The sequence below is a fragment of the Pelecanus crispus genome, chromosome 1 (assembly GCF_030463565.1).
Source record: "Pelecanus crispus isolate bPelCri1 chromosome 1, bPelCri1.pri, whole genome shotgun sequence".
NCBI classification, from domain to species: domain Eukaryota; kingdom Metazoa; phylum Chordata; class Aves; order Pelecaniformes; family Pelecanidae; genus Pelecanus; species Pelecanus crispus.
Window position 1 is genome coordinate 33095660 of NC_134643.1, and position 17917 is coordinate 33113576.

The 17917-nt window shown below is 37.3% G+C and overlaps 1 protein-coding gene across 33 annotated transcripts in view; it reads left to right on the forward strand.

The window, feature by feature from the left end:
- NRCAM (neuronal cell adhesion molecule) overlaps nucleotides 1-17917 on the forward strand; it is a 72335-nt gene that overhangs the window by 16992 nt on the left and 37426 nt on the right. For 22 of the 33 annotated variants that reach the window (XM_075721924.1, XM_075722010.1, XM_075721928.1 and 19 more), the window contains 7 exons: nucleotides 9619-9762; nucleotides 10765-10876; nucleotides 11208-11374; nucleotides 11457-11604; nucleotides 12150-12274; nucleotides 13160-13189; nucleotides 14580-14681. In XM_075721924.1, coding sequence (XP_075578039.1) covers nucleotides 9619-9762; nucleotides 10765-10876; nucleotides 11208-11374; nucleotides 11457-11604; nucleotides 12150-12274; nucleotides 13160-13189; nucleotides 14580-14681 — 828 coding nt within the window. The remainder of the gene's footprint in view (nucleotides 1-9618; nucleotides 9763-10764; nucleotides 10877-11207; nucleotides 11375-11456; nucleotides 11605-12149; nucleotides 12275-13159; nucleotides 13190-14579; nucleotides 14682-17917) is intronic. The other 11 variants (XM_075722070.1, XM_075722078.1, XM_075722084.1 and 8 more) reach the window with 1 other exon arrangement.

Here is a 17917-nt window from a genome sequence, read left to right on the forward strand (position 1 = left end):
TCAATGTAATTTTGTATTGTATATATTGTACGTAAATGTATCATAACGCATGCCTTATAATTAAAGTTTGGTACCTGTCCTGCTCTTTCCTTTCTGGGTTTTCAGTGGTCTCATCTTCCTTACTATTTTCTATATAGTTACATTAACCTTTTTTGGTTTGTTTTGAGGAGATTTTTATCCTACTGTCCTGATAGTTTAACCCTTCTTTTCAGGCCTCCTGACTAGTAAGACCTTTTTCACCTGGCTATGAGATCCACCTTTGCCTTGCACTGCTTCCTTGTCAAAGCTGTAGGACGTGCTGTTCAAATGACAGACAAGTACATTTTCCAGAAAAGCAATGATGTGTTCTGCATTCTTGCAGGATAACAGTAAAACATGAAGAAACAGAGAGTTTTCAGAAGCAGCTGCAGGATGCCACCAAATTTCCCAAATATGAGGGCAGCATATATTGGCTGGCTGGCCTTGAGGAATCGCTACACAAGAGTCTTATTGAAGGCAACTCAGTAAAAATTAAGAGACTTTAATTAAATTACCCACTCAACCTCAGTAGGAAAAAAAAATAAAAAGAACATAACACAGGAAATAAATAACTGGGTAGCTCACCTTATGTTAAAGGTCGCTTTCACTGCTGAGAAAAGCTGAAGTTTTAACCACCTTAAATATTTAAGTGCAAGTTGATTGGATGCTCCAGTGTACTGAGTCTGTCAGCGCATCTGAGAAAGAGAAGCATCGCGATCACAGAAAGTACAGTTCTTAAGAATCTTGTGGTTTTGTATTCTGAGTTATCAAAAGCTGGTCTGGAAACTACCAAGTACAGTGTGCCTTTTTGTTCACTTGTTACTAAATTATAGAATTGAGCCCCTCTTCTTCCAACAATGATTAGTAAATCACTGTAAAAGGAAACTAAAGCAGCTGTTTCAGCTTCAGAGCAGTGCTGAGAGCGCTACACCCATGGCAGGATTTCAAAGAAAAAGAGCTACATTTGAATTTCAAAGCCCTGCTGTCATCATATATCCCACAATGTGCCTCCTGTGGCCCAGTAATCTGTTTGCAATACTTTAATTTTCTATTGGAAAGCACAACTGGGAGATGCTTAATTCTTCCGGTTTTGTTTTTCCATAATAGAGTCAGACAAGGAAGGGAAAATGTTGAAGAAAGAACCATTCGTCCATATCTCAGTCAAAGGGTAAGGCTTAAATACCAAAAGGGAAAAGGGAAGAATAAAGAAAAATGTAGTGTGTCTTCAGCACCTATGAAAAAAATATTGCAATGGTGTAAATTTTGTTCCAGATTATATTAATCAGAATAAAAAGATATTTTTAAAGGAAGATTTGAGGTTTCTTAGAAATATATTAACTAATTCTGTTCAACAATAATGCTTGAAAGAAAAACTCCAGCATGTCTGAAAAGAATGCTGCTTCAGACACGCTGGAGTGATAAGGACCCAACCTCCTAATGTTTACTCACAGGAGTAATTTGAACTCACATGCACAGTCCCATTGAGGTCAATTAGAATTACTTTGGCAAGTAACAACTGAAAGTTCAGGCCATGACTCTGCCTTGCCTTGTACTTCAATTAACACTCAAGATCTGCATTATTTATACCGCTGCATAATCCGTTGTGTTTTACTGCATAGATAGATATTCAGCATGGCTTTACAAAAGGGAAACCATGCATAAAGTATCTCAACTTTTAAGAAAGTAACAACCCAGATTAATTGGGAAGGGGAAGCACTTTCATAATTGGACTTCAGAAAGGCATTGCAAATACTGCACAAAAGACTAATTTATCGGTTCAGTGGTTTATAGTTCATGATGAGCTATTAAATATTAAATACACACACTTAGATTTGTACAAAGTAGTGCACTGAAAGGCACTGTTTATCTTCTTTCAGCATGTTCTTCACTTGTTTATATCACATTTCACATTGAATCTTAGGTTTTAGTTAGTTCCATTAGTAGCACATTCAATTTAAGGGAGAAACATTAGCCCTTAGATTTCCTTCGTGAAAGGCCTTGATAATCCCTGGCTCAGAGATTCGTCATCTATCGTGTTCTCTGTGAGTACCCACACAAGCTGTTCACCACAGCCGTGAGAGGGTGGGGAGAAATCTGCTGGACTCTGATGCCCCGAAAACTTCAGTCTCAGAGAGGAGAGGACTGCCAGGGCAGACATTTATCCACTACTTCTGCTGTCATTGTGTTGGAACTGTGCATCTGGCCTAGGAACTGCAGCAGATATGAAAACCTTTGATAATCAGATTTTTTTATTCTGCACAAGATAGTCAAAGGACAGTCATGGCTAGCGCACGTAATAATCTGATGTCCCTTTGGAGGTAATAGTACTGTCAGAATCAGAAACTTGGAAACAAGGATTTCCGTGATCACAGGAAAATATTTTGCTGAGGTGCAAGTGAGATTGGTTAGAAAAGGAAAAGGGCATCTTCTTCCATGTCCCATCTCTTCCAGAATTAAGTCTTTGTCAGTTCACTGTAAGGGGTAGAGTAAGGCAAAACCGGATTACTTGTTTTTCTTGCTTAGGTTCAGTCTTGGTTTGACCCTGTAGGTTCTCAAGGGTCTGATGCGCTATACTGCCCACCCTTGCTATTTCATTACCAGTTTTGTGTTCAACTCTGAAAGCATAGCTTCTGACTCTGCCCCCCCGTTCCCCCCCCCCCCAAAAAAAACCCAGAAGAAAAAAGGATTCTAGTCACACAGCATTCTCTAAATACATAATACAGTATTTAAGCAATATGATCAGAGATGTGAGAGAACAGGTCTGTCTTGCATAATAGCCCCTGATTTGGGCTTTCAAATGTTATGAGGAAAGTCAGCTACAGCCAGAGAAATGTTAACTGGGTGCTCTTTCACAGGCCATATGGTTTATGTTCTACAGAAAACCAGGAGGTCCCTCGGTAGGGGACATATCTTTTTATCAAGCGACCTTGATGACTACACACTGGACGTTCCTTCCAGTTTTCTTAGCTAGTTGATTGATAATGTTAAGTCCTGGTTCTATCATGTTCTCATGTTGCTGTAGCTAATCTGTCTGAAAACAGATGTCCAAAATTATACAAACAATTCTTTAAAAAATCCCATTTCAGTCATTGTTGTGGTTTAACCCCAGCCAGCAACTAAGCACCACGCAGCCGCTCACTCACTCCCCCTTCATTAATTACTCATTAACTTCATTAACACACTCCCCATTCATTAATAAATGAAACAAAATAAAGTAAAATAGTAGCAATAATAATAACAGTATTATAATAATAATAATAATATACAAAGCAAGTGATGCACAATGCAATTGCTCACCACCCGCCAACCTATACCTAGCCAGTTCCCAAGCAGGGATCACTGCCCCCCTGGCCAACTGCCCCCAGTTCATATACTGAGCATGACGTCATATGGTATGGAATAGCCCTTTGGTCAGTTTGGATCATCTGTCCTGGCTATGCCCCCTCCCAGCCTCTCATGCACCTGGCAGAGCATGGGAAGCTGAAAAGACCTTGACTAGCATACGCAGTACTTAGCAACAACTAAACCATCAGTGTGTTATCAGCTTTATTCTCATACTAAATGCAAAACACAGCACTACGCCAGCTACTAGGAAGAAAATTAACTCTATCCCAGCTGAAACCAGGACAGTCATTCAACTGTAGTTAATTTTAACCACAGAAAGACTTTTCTAGTTTTGAAAATGGTTACTATATTCATAAATTACTTACGAATGTGAGTTTTTGGAAGAATAAGCAGGTCAAGATGAATGATAGGATACTTCTAGCAAAAGTTACTCTAATACAAATGATCCTGTTATCCTGTCAGAACTCGAAAAGCATACATGAGCATCACTATACAATGTTTGTACGTTCATTTCAGAAAAAGGGACCTAACCTTCTGTCTTTTCTTTCTTCATATATTTCCACAATAACAGGGTCTTCAAAGCTATCTCTGAAGGTAGAGTTGTTGAAAATCATGGCTTAAGAGCCAGTACTGATCTCATGATCCCATTTACTTTCACTATTATTTTTACATAAACTTAAGGACAGAATTATAGTAATAGTAGGACTACAACAACAAATGTTCAGTATAAAAATCTAAATCAAATAATTGTCTCAGCTTCTCTGAGAAACTAATATTCTGCTATAGATACAAAATGATAGCTCAACTTTACTAAAGGAATGAGTGACTAAGCACTATAACACTTAAACAGACTTTGTGTTGTTACCTTTGTTTTCCAACAATCATATATAGTCACTGTGAATGCATAGCAGGACTGATTACTTTTGATTCATAACATGGATTTGCTAAAGAAGATGCAGGCATCTAAAGGCAGTAATGAATATTTCCGCTCTTTTCTAAAGAGTAATTATTCTCTGCTTTCACTGTGTTTTTCTGTGACATTTTACTGATCTAGATAAGATTAGCTCTTACACATGCCAAAGATGTGTATGTTCTCATTGATACAGGGAAAAGCAGTCAAGTAATTTTGTCCCTTTCTTTTCCAGCTTGTTTTCAGCCAGAGGGTTCTCTAGTACAACATCTGAGGATGACATATGCATTTTCACTATAGAATAGAAACAGTTAGTACTCACATATCCTACAAACTATGATTATAATCCACAACATGCTTCTGAAAAAAAATATATACTACCTTAGGTTACATCACACTTCTCAGGCAACAAAAAACCACCCAAGTTCAGTGCCCTCTGGGACCTGGAGTCTAAGTTAGCAGAGCTGAGAACTTCTGATGTCAGCTGGATCTCATACTCACTTTGTTGTATTTCAGGATGTGCTAACAATATGAAGAACTCTGGTTTCAGGAATGATGATTTTCACATTGTTAGCTTTTTTAAACAATAGCGAATTACAGAATCACAATCAAAGGTATATACCTCCTGCCAAGTGAATTATTTTAATCTACATTGTTTGTTAGGTTATTTTAAAACCACAGTATCACAGCATAGTAGAGGGTGAAAGGAACATCTAGTCCAACCTGCCTGCTCCAAGCAGGGTGTTACCTGCATCTGGTTGGTCAGGACTGTGTCCAGACAGAGTTTGATTATCTCCAAGAACAGACTCCATCACCCCCTTGGGCATTCTGTTTCAGGGTCTGACCACCCTCACAATAAAAACTTTCTGTTTAAGTTTAAAAGGCCCACAACTCCAAGCAATGGATTTTTTTTCTCCCAGTTTTACACAGAGCTTAAAGATCTGAGCTGAAAAATTTAAAGTCAGTAGACCAATTTAAGGTCTTAATAATTTTCTGCCCAAAATACATATCTTTCTTACAGATCAGGCTGAAGTTTGTATTATTTATTTATTATTCTTCAGTTGACAGTTGTTCTGTTCTTCACTGTGTTTAGCTTCTTGAATTTGCATGAATGCACATTGACCAGCAATTAAAATTGATCAGGAAAATTAAATACTTGAATGGAAAAGGGTAAAACATCTCAACAAAATCTGGGTTTTTTCCTTCCAGTTTTAAGCATAATAGTGTGTTTTAACTGCTTCTGTTCAGAGAGCACATTTAATTCTGTTTTTTTTTCTTGAAAAAAAGTAATAATGGTGCCATAGTGGTTATTTAAACATACTAACAAAAGTAATGCTTGGGCTGTCTGAAGTTTATGAAACAGTTGGAAGTATGCATTCAGATGAACAGAAGATATTCAGGGTGCTGATGACTAACTGACAAAAGTATCTGATGGAAGCTATACCTTCTCTGCACAGGAATATGCTGCATGTGGCTATAGAGTCAAGAAGCTGCCCTATTGTACAAAGTGATGGAAAAATTAGGTGAAACCAGGCAATCAGCTGTTTATCCAGAAAGAGACATAAAGACGGTCATAAGCTGAGACTTGATGTTATTCGGAGTAAATGTTGGCTGTTACAGAGCAAATGTTCAACTGTCCATTACAGCAGCAGAAGTCCTATAGCAAATTCTCATCATTCATTATCCCGATTGTACAAACTCATTTTAAGTATTACATAATTCTTTGCTATTTTGCCTAAAAGTGCCAAATTCAGATTTGTCAAACGTGTCAAAAGCATTTTTTCCTTTTTGTGCAGCTATCCTGTTATGGCACCAGAAAGCTCATAAAGGCAAACAAGCAGTGCTTGAGTGACCCTGCCATTGCTTGCTTTCCTCAGGGAAAAAAAAAAAAAAAAAAAAAGGACATGAAACGGGCTGAAGTACTGCATGCCTTCTTTGCCTCAGTCTTTACTAGCAAGTGTGGCCTTCAGGAATCCCAGGTCCCAGAGACCAGGGGGCGAGGCTGGAATGAGATGTACCCTTGGTGGAAGAGGATGAGGTCAGGGAATACCTAAGCAAACTGGACATACTTAAGCCCGTGGGCCCTGATGGGCTGCATCCACAAGTGTTGAGGGAGCTGGTAGATGTCATTGCCACTCTTGATAATCTTTGATTAACCACGGTAACTGGGAGAAGTGCCGGAAGACTGGAGGAAAGCAAATGTTACTCCTATCTTCAGGAAGAGCAAGAAGGAGAACCTAGGAAACTACAAGCTGGTCATCCTCACCTTGATCCCTGGGAAGGTGATGGAGCAGCTAATTTTGGAAATCATTTCCAGGCACATTAAGGACAAGAAAACCATCAGGAGTAGTTAGCATGGCTTCACCAAGAGAAAGTCATGCTTGACCAACTTGATACGTTTCTGTGATGAAATGACTGGCCTGGTAGATGAGGGGAAGAGTAGTGGATAGTGTCTACCTGGACTTCAGTGAGGCCTTTGACACTGTCTCCCGTAAGATCCTCATAGAAAAGCTGTTGATGTATGGGCTGGATAAGCAGGCAGTGAGGTGGATGGAAAAATGGCTGAATGGCCAGGCCCAGAGAGTGGTGATCAGTGTCACAAAGTCTAGTTGGAGGCCAGTAACTAGCAGTGTACCCCAGTGCCCCATTAATGATCTGGATGATGGGGCAGAGTGTACCCTCAGCAAGTTTGCTGAGACACAAAACTGGGAGGAGCGGCTAATACACCAGAAGGTCATGCTACCATCCAGAGGGATCAAGACAGGCTGGAGAAATGGGCTGACAAGAATGGTATGAAGTTCAACAAGGAGAAGTGCAAAGTCCTGCACCTGGGGAGGAACAACCCCATGCACTAGTACATGCTGGGGGCCACCCAGCTGGAAAGTAGCTTAGCAGAAAAGAACTTGGGCGTCCTGGTGGACACGAAGTTGACTATGAGCCAGCAACGTGCCCTTGTGGCAAAGAGGCTAATGTTAATCCTGGGCTACATTAGACAAAAGTATTGCCAGCAGATTAAGGGAAGTGATCCTTCCCCCATCTGGGCACAGTCCTGGGCAACTGGCTGGCTCTAGGTGGCCATGCTTGAGCAGGGAGTTGGACCACGTGACCTCCAGAGGTCCCTTCCAGCCTCCACCATTCTGTGTGCATGAGTGCAGCAGTGCATGCTTAGTATCATTAAAGCAGCGGGATGATACTGCATCTAACTTTTAGGGCCTGGCCCTGCAAAACACAGTGTAGTACACGGGCAGAGGCGTGTAGGTTCTGTTGGTGTTGCGTGGGAGGATGAGGTATGTCAGAAGACAGACTGTTGAATAGACGCCAGTCTCAACAGGGAGCTGTCTAAAATTGGTGCCCTTCAGCATGCAAGTGGCTAGACCAAGAGGAAGCACTGACTAACCTGACACTTTTCTCTTTTTTTTTTTTTTTTTTTTATTTTCCTCTTGGGACCCACAGCTTGAAACCCTTTTCTGAGAACAGCACCTACCTCCTTTCCTTCAAGTAACTGAAGAGGGATATCTCTTTTTTTTCTTAAATACAGCAGTGGGAAGGGATGGTGCTGCCCTTCTTTTTATATGATAATTTAATGGTTAGATCATTCTTTTAAGATCCAGTTCCTTCTTCAGTCATAGAGGATTGAACTAATGCCTTCCATCTCTCTGAAGGGGCCTGTAAGATATTATATATGGGAGTGTGTGTGAGGGGGGGAGTCTGTGCACCCATTAAAGCTATGTCTGTGTGCAGAAAACGCTGCAGGATTCAGAGGGCATGAGTGAAGGGAAGCCCAGAGCCCGGGGCAGGAGGTAACCGTGATTGGAATGGCCGTGGACTGATCTCCTACCTCCTAGGAGGGTGGTTGTGCATATTTTCCATTTAACAGTGATTTGTATGCAGAAACAGACCACTTCTCACAGCCGACTGGCCTGCCTGCTGGGCTACTCACCTGCTCCATCTATTTTCAGCCTATGAATCTTTTAATGAAAATGGCATTTACATAGAATAGGAAGCAATGTGGAACATGCAACATGATAGGAAGTAAAACAAAAGAGGAGAAAAATAAGTCCCAGCAATCCAGAAGCCCAGAGAATAAGCATTTAAATTCCTGTAGTACCTTTTTCTTCCCTTCTGAAATTTTTGAATTTGTGATACTGATTTGAACTCAGAGTGGTGGAAGATAACATGGAAATACCCTTAAGCAGGAGCACAGAACCGTGGTCCCCTTCATCTGAGCCCTTTCATTCTTCTCTCTTAGAGAATTCAGTAACAGATACTTCAGTAGATTTGACAAAATGTGGGAGAAATTTCTGCTTTTTCTTTACAAATGAGTACTGAGATATTGTCTGAATCAAAAGGCTTTGCCATTTAAAAAAATTGATGTTAAGTTTAGTTAATTGATCTTTTCTATGAATACAAAGAAATGAGAAATTATTTTATATGAAAATGTCTTCCACAAATATACTTATTTTCTCAAGTTCCAATAATATATTAGGATGTCAATTTTGATGATGCATTTATTTATGCATATATGCATTTATTTTTAATATTAGTATATAAATAATGTCACCATTAAGTTTCAATATGAATACATTGATGTGGTTTGATTTAATATGTACTTAAAATATTAAGCTATAGTCTGTGCATTTTTCTCTTTTATACCTCTCTAACTCCATCCAGTTGTATCATAACTGACAGCTATTATTCTTCAGTAATATCTCAGAATGTTATTTTCAGTTATATTCTCTATTCTTCTGGGATGCAAGAACTGTTTGACAGCTCAGGCTACTACAGAACATTTGAGGAATTGGCATTGTGTAATTCTTATAAAAGGGAAAGAGTGCCACCTACTGAATGAATATCACTGCTCTTGTGAAGACTTGATTTTGTGTGAAAGAAGTACTTGTGTTTTATTCTGAGTTAGTTTTCAACCTTTAAGTCACAGAGGATTGTAAAGTTCCAATGTCATTCTAACATAATTTTCTTTTGATACTCAGAAATATTTCAAATATTTCTAGATATTGTCTGTATTTGCCTGACTGTTGTCATATCAGTATTTTTCCTCTGTAATGCATACAAAGTATGATCTCAGCTTCACTTCTTTGAAAAAACAAACAACAACAAAAAACCCTCAAAAAATGGTAACTCTAGTATCCTGAGTTAAATATTTGTAGAATTGGAAGAACTTCCTTAACCATATTGAAATTCACATCTTAAACAGTGAACAGTCACCCAGGAAAATAGAAGAAAGGGCATATGGGTCTTTCAAATTGTTTCTTCTTTTCAGAAGTATGAAACACATCATCCAACAGCAGTTTAGGAAAAACAATTTTTTTTTTTCTTTACATCAACAGTTGCCCCAGAAGATCCTAGCAGAAAGGTAGATGGTGATACCATTATTTTCTCACATGTGCAAGAAAGGTCAAGTGCTGTCTATCAGTGCAATGCTTCTAATGAATATGGATACTTGCTAGCAAACGCATTTGTGAATGTTCTGGGTAAGAAACAGATTTTATATTTTTCAGTTTTCTTGCGTATTTAGTTGTCTCCTGCTACTACACAGATTGCATATTTAAGCCTTGCTTGAAGTCTTCAGTGGGAATGGACGTATTTCCTGAGCCCTGTAAAAGGCAAGGGTATACATACCTTGTTTTTTGTAGGATATACCTCAATTTCACTTTCACTATTCCTAAGTAAGAAGAATAGTTGTGAAAGCTGGAGAAAACTTGGAAGGAATCTTATTTCTTTTTGTTTGTTTGTTTGTTTATGTAAATCAAGCAAATGCAAGCATAACAAATAAGGCAGAAATTAATATTTCTAATGTTAGTATATTTTGGTACACTTTCATTGATTGTGGGTGTTTTGGATCAGTTAAATACATGATCTCTAAATTGCTATTGCAAGGGGACATGATTATGCATTTGTCTTGAAGGCCTCCCAAGAATGTGTTTCTAGTTACGAGATATTGTGGCCTCTCTAATTCTTCTCGCTGAATTTAACAAAGCTCGTAGCAGAATCCTAGGCAGAAAGGCCTCTAAAGACTCTCCTGCAGGAACTGGCAGATCCTTTGATTGAGAGACACTGTCTTCTAAATGAAAGAACTCCCTTTAGTTCCATGGTTCCTTTAAAAAATGTAGATGTTTCACCAAAAATATATCTTAGCTTCTTTCTGCCTGCAGGTTTGTTCGAAATTATGTAGTTCAGTCTGTTCCCAGGAGTTTCTCTTCTTGAAGATATATTCTCATTTAAATTTTCCAAACGAAATCATGGCCTTTGGTGCCCATCCCTATTACTTGTAAACAGGAAAGCAGCATTTGTTTTTCACAAGATAATTCTCCTACATTAACGTTTCCTCAGACTACTGGCATTTGGACCTAGACTGAGACCAGAAATGACTTCAGAGAAGGATGTTAACATGTAATTCTTTAGGCCATTCTTGATGTGTTAGTATTTTGTATTTGCATCTTTTTATCAATATCCAGATATCTTTGTCTTTTCAGCTGAGCCACCAAGAATTCTAACTCCTGCTAATAAACTGTATCAAGTCATCGCAGATAGTCCTGCATTGCTAGACTGTGCTTATTTTGGTTCACCTAAGCCTGAAGTTGAATGGTAAGCTATAGTTGTTGTGCTTAAGCTATGTAAAAAGAGACAGTTATATCTATGGAAACAACCGTTTAAAATTTTCAAACTATTTTTACTCTATTTACAATTTTAAAATAGTGTATTTTTAAATATATGCTGATTACAGTATACTAATACAACATTACATATACTAATCGTAACAACAGTCAAGTTATCCCTACAGAGTCAAGTCTGAATTTCATTATGTGATTCTGTCTGTATTTTCTGATGTGGCAGTCCCAAGTTTGCATTTTCTGATAATAAAATACAACAGAATTTAACTGTGATGTTGGATAATGATATTACTTTTTATATAAAGGTTTAAGGGAGTGAAAGGTAGCATCTTGCGTGGAAATGAATACATTTTCCATGATAATGGAACCTTGGAAATTCCGGTGGCTCAAAAGGATAGTACTGGTACATACACATGTGTAGCAAGGAATGAATTAGGAAAGATACAAAATGAGGTGCAATTGGAAGTTAAAGGTAAGAAATTAATCATTCTTTCATCACAGGTTAGTATGAATTTCAGACTTTCTAAATATCTAATAGTAATTTTAAATTTCAGATCCAACAATGATAATTAAACAGCCAGAATACAAAGTGATTCAGAGATATGGCCAAGTTTCGTTTGAGTGTATAATAAAACATGATTCTACTTTATTACCAACAGTTATGTGGTTGAAGGACAATGATGAACTGCCAGATGATGAAAGGTATGGACAGAATAATTTTCCTTTATTTTTGGTTTTCTAGTTTCTTTTGTCTGCTCCTTTTCCTGATCTTTGAAAGGAATATATTGACCTATTGACATTTTCCAAAGACGACTGATAAACACCAAAACTATCCCATATCTGGTGACTAAAGGACTTACCTAGTGTGGTGAAAATATTGAGACAGAATTCAAAATAAAATGAGATGTAAAAACTTTTACTTGTGCACATTGACCGTGTATATCAATTGTAAGAAAATAATTGGCATAAGAAGCCAAGGGGATAATGGAAGACTGTTTTGCTCTAGATCACAGATGATTAAAAGTGGTTTAGTATATTTGGAAATAAAAGCACATTAGGATAGACAGTTGCTGTGGGAAGATGCTCAAGGACAATGTAGAAAAGGCTGACGTGGTCCCATAGCTTACATTGCTGCCTAGGTATTTGCTGAAATACACAAGTTACGGGATTTGATAATGTGTTATGCAAGTTTCTTATAACAGTACCAGTTATTGAAAGATCAGTGGCTGAATCTATTGTATTTACAGGTTTCTAGTTGGTAAAGACAACTTGACCATTATGAATGTAACTGATAAAGATGATGGAACGTACACTTGCATAGTTAATACTACTCTGGACAGTGTTTCAGCAAGTGCTGTGCTTACTGTTGTTGGTAAGAATACTCTCAAACTTTATGATAGAAGAACTGTATTTAATTACTATTAAGTATGAAAACAGCATTAGATTTAAAATGAAAAGCACAAACATAGTTTTGGTTTCTAGGACAGGACAAAGCAAATGTCACCTATTTGTAAATGTGTTTCAGTTTTTTAAAAATACAGTCTTACCCTAAAGTTTGCCTTTGAATCAGCTACTTACAAAAGTGTGCAGTAGCTACAGGACACATTCAGTTTCATGCTGTATAGGTTTTTATTTGGATCACACCTGAGCTAACGCAGTAGATTACATATTGCAGAGTATTTGAACATAAACATGTTATCTCAGGAATCTCTTTCACAGCTAAATTATGCTTCAGAAAGACTGAGCGTGCTTCGTTGTGTGACTTTTCAAGGATTTTCTTTTTAAATTAGTTTTCTCTGTTAAGTTTCTATGATTGCAGATTGTTGTCAGATATGTTATTTTGCTCCTTCTCCCAGTTTGTAAGAAAGTTTCCAGTAAACATCCTGAATGATTCTTACCTGAGTTCAAGCTGAGATTCAAAGTCAAGTATGCTTGTCTTTTAAAGTTTTGTTGTGATCTTATGCCTATCCAGGAATGACATATGCCAAACATCTAGTACTTATTTAAAAGTTTTTATAAGATTGCTTACTTCATTTATTTTCTTGATCTATCCTTATTAAAAAAATTGATAAAATATTCAAGAATGCTTTGTTAACTTTTCAGTGAAAAATTATCAATGTATTAGTTAAAATCAACCATTTACTCTAAATAAGTTAACTTTTCTCCGTCTCTAATAATCATAGTCTTTAACTACCTACAGTATTCTGTTTCTTTGGCTACTAACTGATTAAATCCTTTATATTAATGTTCTTTTCAGCTGCTCCCCCAACTCCAGCTATCATTTACGGTAAACTAATGTGAAATTCTCTTTCTACATCATCTGCCAGATATATTTCTCATTTGCCTATTGCAAAGTGCAACATCTTTTCTTTTTTTCCCTTTTTCCCTGTGTTTGTGTGTGTGTGTGGTTTCATCCCATTTTACCAACTGCTTCATTACTGGAGTACTGGACTTTGGAATTTTACAGTACAGGCTGCTTTGTATTTTAGGGAATAAATGATTTTCAGAGATAAATTCTTTTTAATTAAGGTTGGTTACAGTGTGATAATGTTTTTCTCATAGAGAACACTGTAATGCAAATCAGTTGTATAATAAATGAAAGATCTAAAAGGTAAATCCAACCCTTCATTGAAAACTAATTCACTATCAAAGAACTTGCACCAGCCAGATTATGGTATGTTTTTACATTGCTTTTCATTACAGCTTTGTAGGCTTGGTGTACTTTTTTTCATAGTTTGTCTTCATTTTACTTCACTCATAAAATGGATAGGACCATATTGACCAGTTTGGTTTACAATTGATTGAAATTGCTAATAAGGATTTTAAAATTAAAGCTGAAATTCCCCCCAAAAATCTGTCAGTCAGGTACAGTCTTAAATTTGACAGTATTTTATACAGCCTTTAATTTGGTGGCATTTTTTCTGAATTTGTGTTTTAAAATACAATATAATATGCCTGAAACACTTTTAAATATGAGTGTCTTAAGCACTTTTATGTAAATCCTATCACATTTGGTAAAAATGCTTATGTATTCTTAAGTGAACCTACTCATTAGTCTTGATTTTTGTGTAAGAAATCATATAATGAACTATTTTCAGCAATTTGGAATGAACAATTACATCTTTATGCATTATAAGGATGTATATTAATAGCTTGCATGGTATTTCAGGATTTTTTAAAAGTACAGCAAAAAATTAATTACTTGGTAACTTGCAATTAGTTTCTATTTGAACTACACTTGTTTTGAATTCACATGCAAAATATTTGTAGTGCTTCTAGAAAATTTTTTATGGGAATGGTTCTTTATTTTCCATGTTTTATTAAATATTTCTAGTTAAAATAGATAACCACCCATAATCATTCAAAGATAAACTAAACATGTATTTCATAATTCTTTGCATCTCATTACGTTTTTATATCACAGTGCAATCAGACATAGATAAAGTCAGCTGTAGATTCTTGTTAATGTATAGAAGTTTCCAGATACATCAGTTCTCCATTTTATCTCCGTTTTGTAACAATTGCATGCTCATGGTCATTAAGTCATGCTTACATAAGTGAGTAGACCTGCCCTGCTGTATTTGTGGAATTCTTTTGGTTGGAATGTAAGGATTTTTTCAAAGATGAAACTACGTATTCTGGTGTTGTTATTTACTGTGTGTTCATTTGATTTACAGCTCGGCCAAATCCACCCTTTGACTTGGAATTGACAGGTCAGCTAGAAAGAAGCGTTGAACTCTCATGGATACCAGGAGACGAAAACAACAGTCCCATTACAAGTATGTTTGTTTGTATCTATTGCATTACGTTAACTGTTCTCAGATTCCAAAGAGTTCTGAGATAAATTGTGTGTGCAGCGTGGAAGAATGGTAAATTCATTCTCTACAGTTGCCATTTATTTACACAACAAAAATTCACTGAATGTCCTCTACTGTACAGCCAAGCAGAAAGACTTATTTACTGCCCTAAATCTTTTTTTGATCTGGGCTTTTGATCCAAAAACCTGTGCTAGTTAAAATAGAAGTTGATACTGATATGAGCTCTGTCTGACAAGGTCCAATCTTATGAATGTGTAGAGAGTAGATTTGTTCATGAGCTGTATGCTTCTGAAGGAGAGAGCTTCTAACACCTTGCATTAACTCTTTTGTAATTCCCATGAATTTGAAATAGCATCAGTCCCAATATCTTTAGGGATTGTCCATAGCTACTGATACAGAAGCTTATTCTTCATGAAAATACAAGGCATACAGTTTTTCTATTTTTTTCTAGTCCAGACAATTGAAGGAATAAAGCATGTCCAGAGGACAGAGAAAATAAACATCTATAAACTTTTGAGACAGGAAATTGATCTTAAATGGTATTATTCCTCCCAGCAGAACATGATTAAATACTCTTGCTTATATTGAGCAGAGAGGATGGAGGGGGAATTTAGGAGGAAGGAAGAAGGACATTACTGTTTGTTTTCCAAAAAATAATAGGATCAGAAAGATTTGTCAGGGCAACTTTTTCATTATGAGCAACTTGATGTAATTATTTAATTATTTATACAGTGTATTTTTAGGTAATAACTGCCACAAGTTACCAAGACCAGTGTACACATTGTATTTGGAATGAATGAGTTAGGCTGACTTACTCAGTGTTGCTCTCCAGGGGCTGACGCTGGTCAGTATCAACACTGAACGCAAACCATAAGGATCAGGCATCTGGAAAGGAAGTTTTGTAAAAACGGAATTTCACAAATTTCAGAACACATCAAAGATTTTGATTGCAGTTTAAGGAAACACCAAGGGATTTTGCTGAAGTTTTACACTTTCAGACTTGTCTAATGTATATCAACTAGTAATATACTTTTAAAAATATAATATGTAGAAGTTTAATGTAAATAGTTGAATTGTATTTAAGTTATGGCTTATTCATATATGCTTGTGTTAGTATTTTCATTTTTTTCCAGGCCAGAAGACACAAGTCTTGCCTTTCTATAGGAATGAGATCACACTGTTATAAAATAGATGATACTAGGTGGTGTTGGCTCATGTCAGAGTTTTTCTAAAAGCAAGATATTGCATGCACTCTGATATTGGAAATTGAACTCTTCTGACTAAATAATGCTGGTTTTAATTATGATACAATTTATATTGCTGCATGGTCCCCTGAGAGCCTGCAAAATAAGGCATTTGCTTCATAAGTAAGCCTATTATTGCTGCTGCCGCTATCACTTTGACGTGCAGATCAAGACTCAAGGATAGCACTTCATTATGAGTGATCTCTTTACACAAGTAGTATGATTGACATGCTAGAATCTCTCTGAGAGCTCAAATAGAATTTCTGTTGGTTGAAGTCTCCTATAAATTCTAATACTAGACTTGCAAGCAGAATGCTAGTTACTAGGAAAGCAAAAAGCAGTAGTGAAAACTTGTGGGTGCTTTTTTTTTAGCATGTAATATTCTCACCTTTTCAACAAAGACTTTGGTACAGAAAACATCCCATCCCAAGACCTTTGTCTCTGAGTACACAGCACCAGCTATAACTCAGGCAGTCTTTTGCGGCCAGTTCTCCCTCTTTCTTACTACTCAGGTCAGGATAAAATCTGCAAGCCTTAAGTCGAGAAGACTATGATTAGTACTACTTATCTATTTTACTTCTTAAACATCCTGGCCTCTCAAGCTGTTGTGGATTATTTCTATGTATTACTGTAAGTATTCTTCTAAAAGCTATTTCTAGATGCCCCTCAATTTCTTTAGTAGTGCAAACAAGATGTATTCTGAGTCATACTCTGGCTTATTGTCCCCACCTATACATGAGATAGGGCAAAATTTTTGTTACACAACACACAAACATTTGATGCTCATGTACATTTCGTATACCTAAACTTAAGGTTCCATGGAATATACTCAGACTACGCATTCTTCTCCCATTTATTTACTTTATCCTAGCAATTCCTCTTAAGTGTTTCAAAATTTGTATCTCATACCTAAGAGCAGGAACCTTTTTTGGCTGTTTCACAGCTGAAAAAAAAGTCCTCTTGTCTTTGATAATGAATATGATTTTCTTTTTGGAGTTCTACAAGCTTATTTATCCCTGAGGTTATATATTCTGTAGGGTCTCAACAGTAATCATCGTAATGTTCACAGAGAACTCTCAAGAAATTCAGCTTCTGAACATACGTTCCTTGACTTAATTTGAAGATACTGAAAAGTGCTTTTGAAAACCTTCCTCAAGTACTGGTTCTTGTCTTTCAATAGTTCTTCACTGAGCCAGTCGCACTGGGGAAAATGGAATACTCAGAGACTTTTAATATTGTACAGGTACTACTTACTGTCAGATTGATACAACTAAGACCAATATATTTTTTGGCTGAATATTACTTTTACATCAAAATTCCAATCTTGTCCCACTTTCTTGCTCTGATAATTCAAGGGTTCCTGTTGCATTAAAATCCAGTACCTGAGAGAGAGCTCTTGTAATAATGTGTTACCTGACAGGTAGCTGCATTAGGTCATGCAGGGAGGAAATTAGAAAAGCAAAAGGCCAGCAAGAAGTTAATCTGGCCAATGCTGTAAACGATACTAAAAAATGCTTTTATAAGTACATCAGCAATAAAAGGAGAGCCAAGGAGGATCTCCATCCTTTGCTGGATGCGGAGGGGGAACATTGTTACCGAGGACAAGGAAAAGGCTGAGGTACTTAATGCCTTCTTTGCCTCTGTGTTTAACAGCCAGACCAGTCATCCCCAGGGTACTCAGGCCCCTGAGCTAGAGGATAGGGACGGGGAGCAGAATGGAGCCCTCATAGTCCAGGAGGAAGCAGTTAATGACCTGCTACGCCACCTGGACGCTCACAAGTCTATGGGGCCAGATGGGATCCACCTGAGAGTACTGAGGGAGCTGGCAGAGGAGCTTACCAAGCCACTTTCCATCATCTATCAGCAGTCCTGGTTAACAGGGGAGGTCCCTGATGACTGGAGGCTTGCCAATGTGATGCCCATCTACAAGAAGGGCCGGAAGGAGGACCCGGG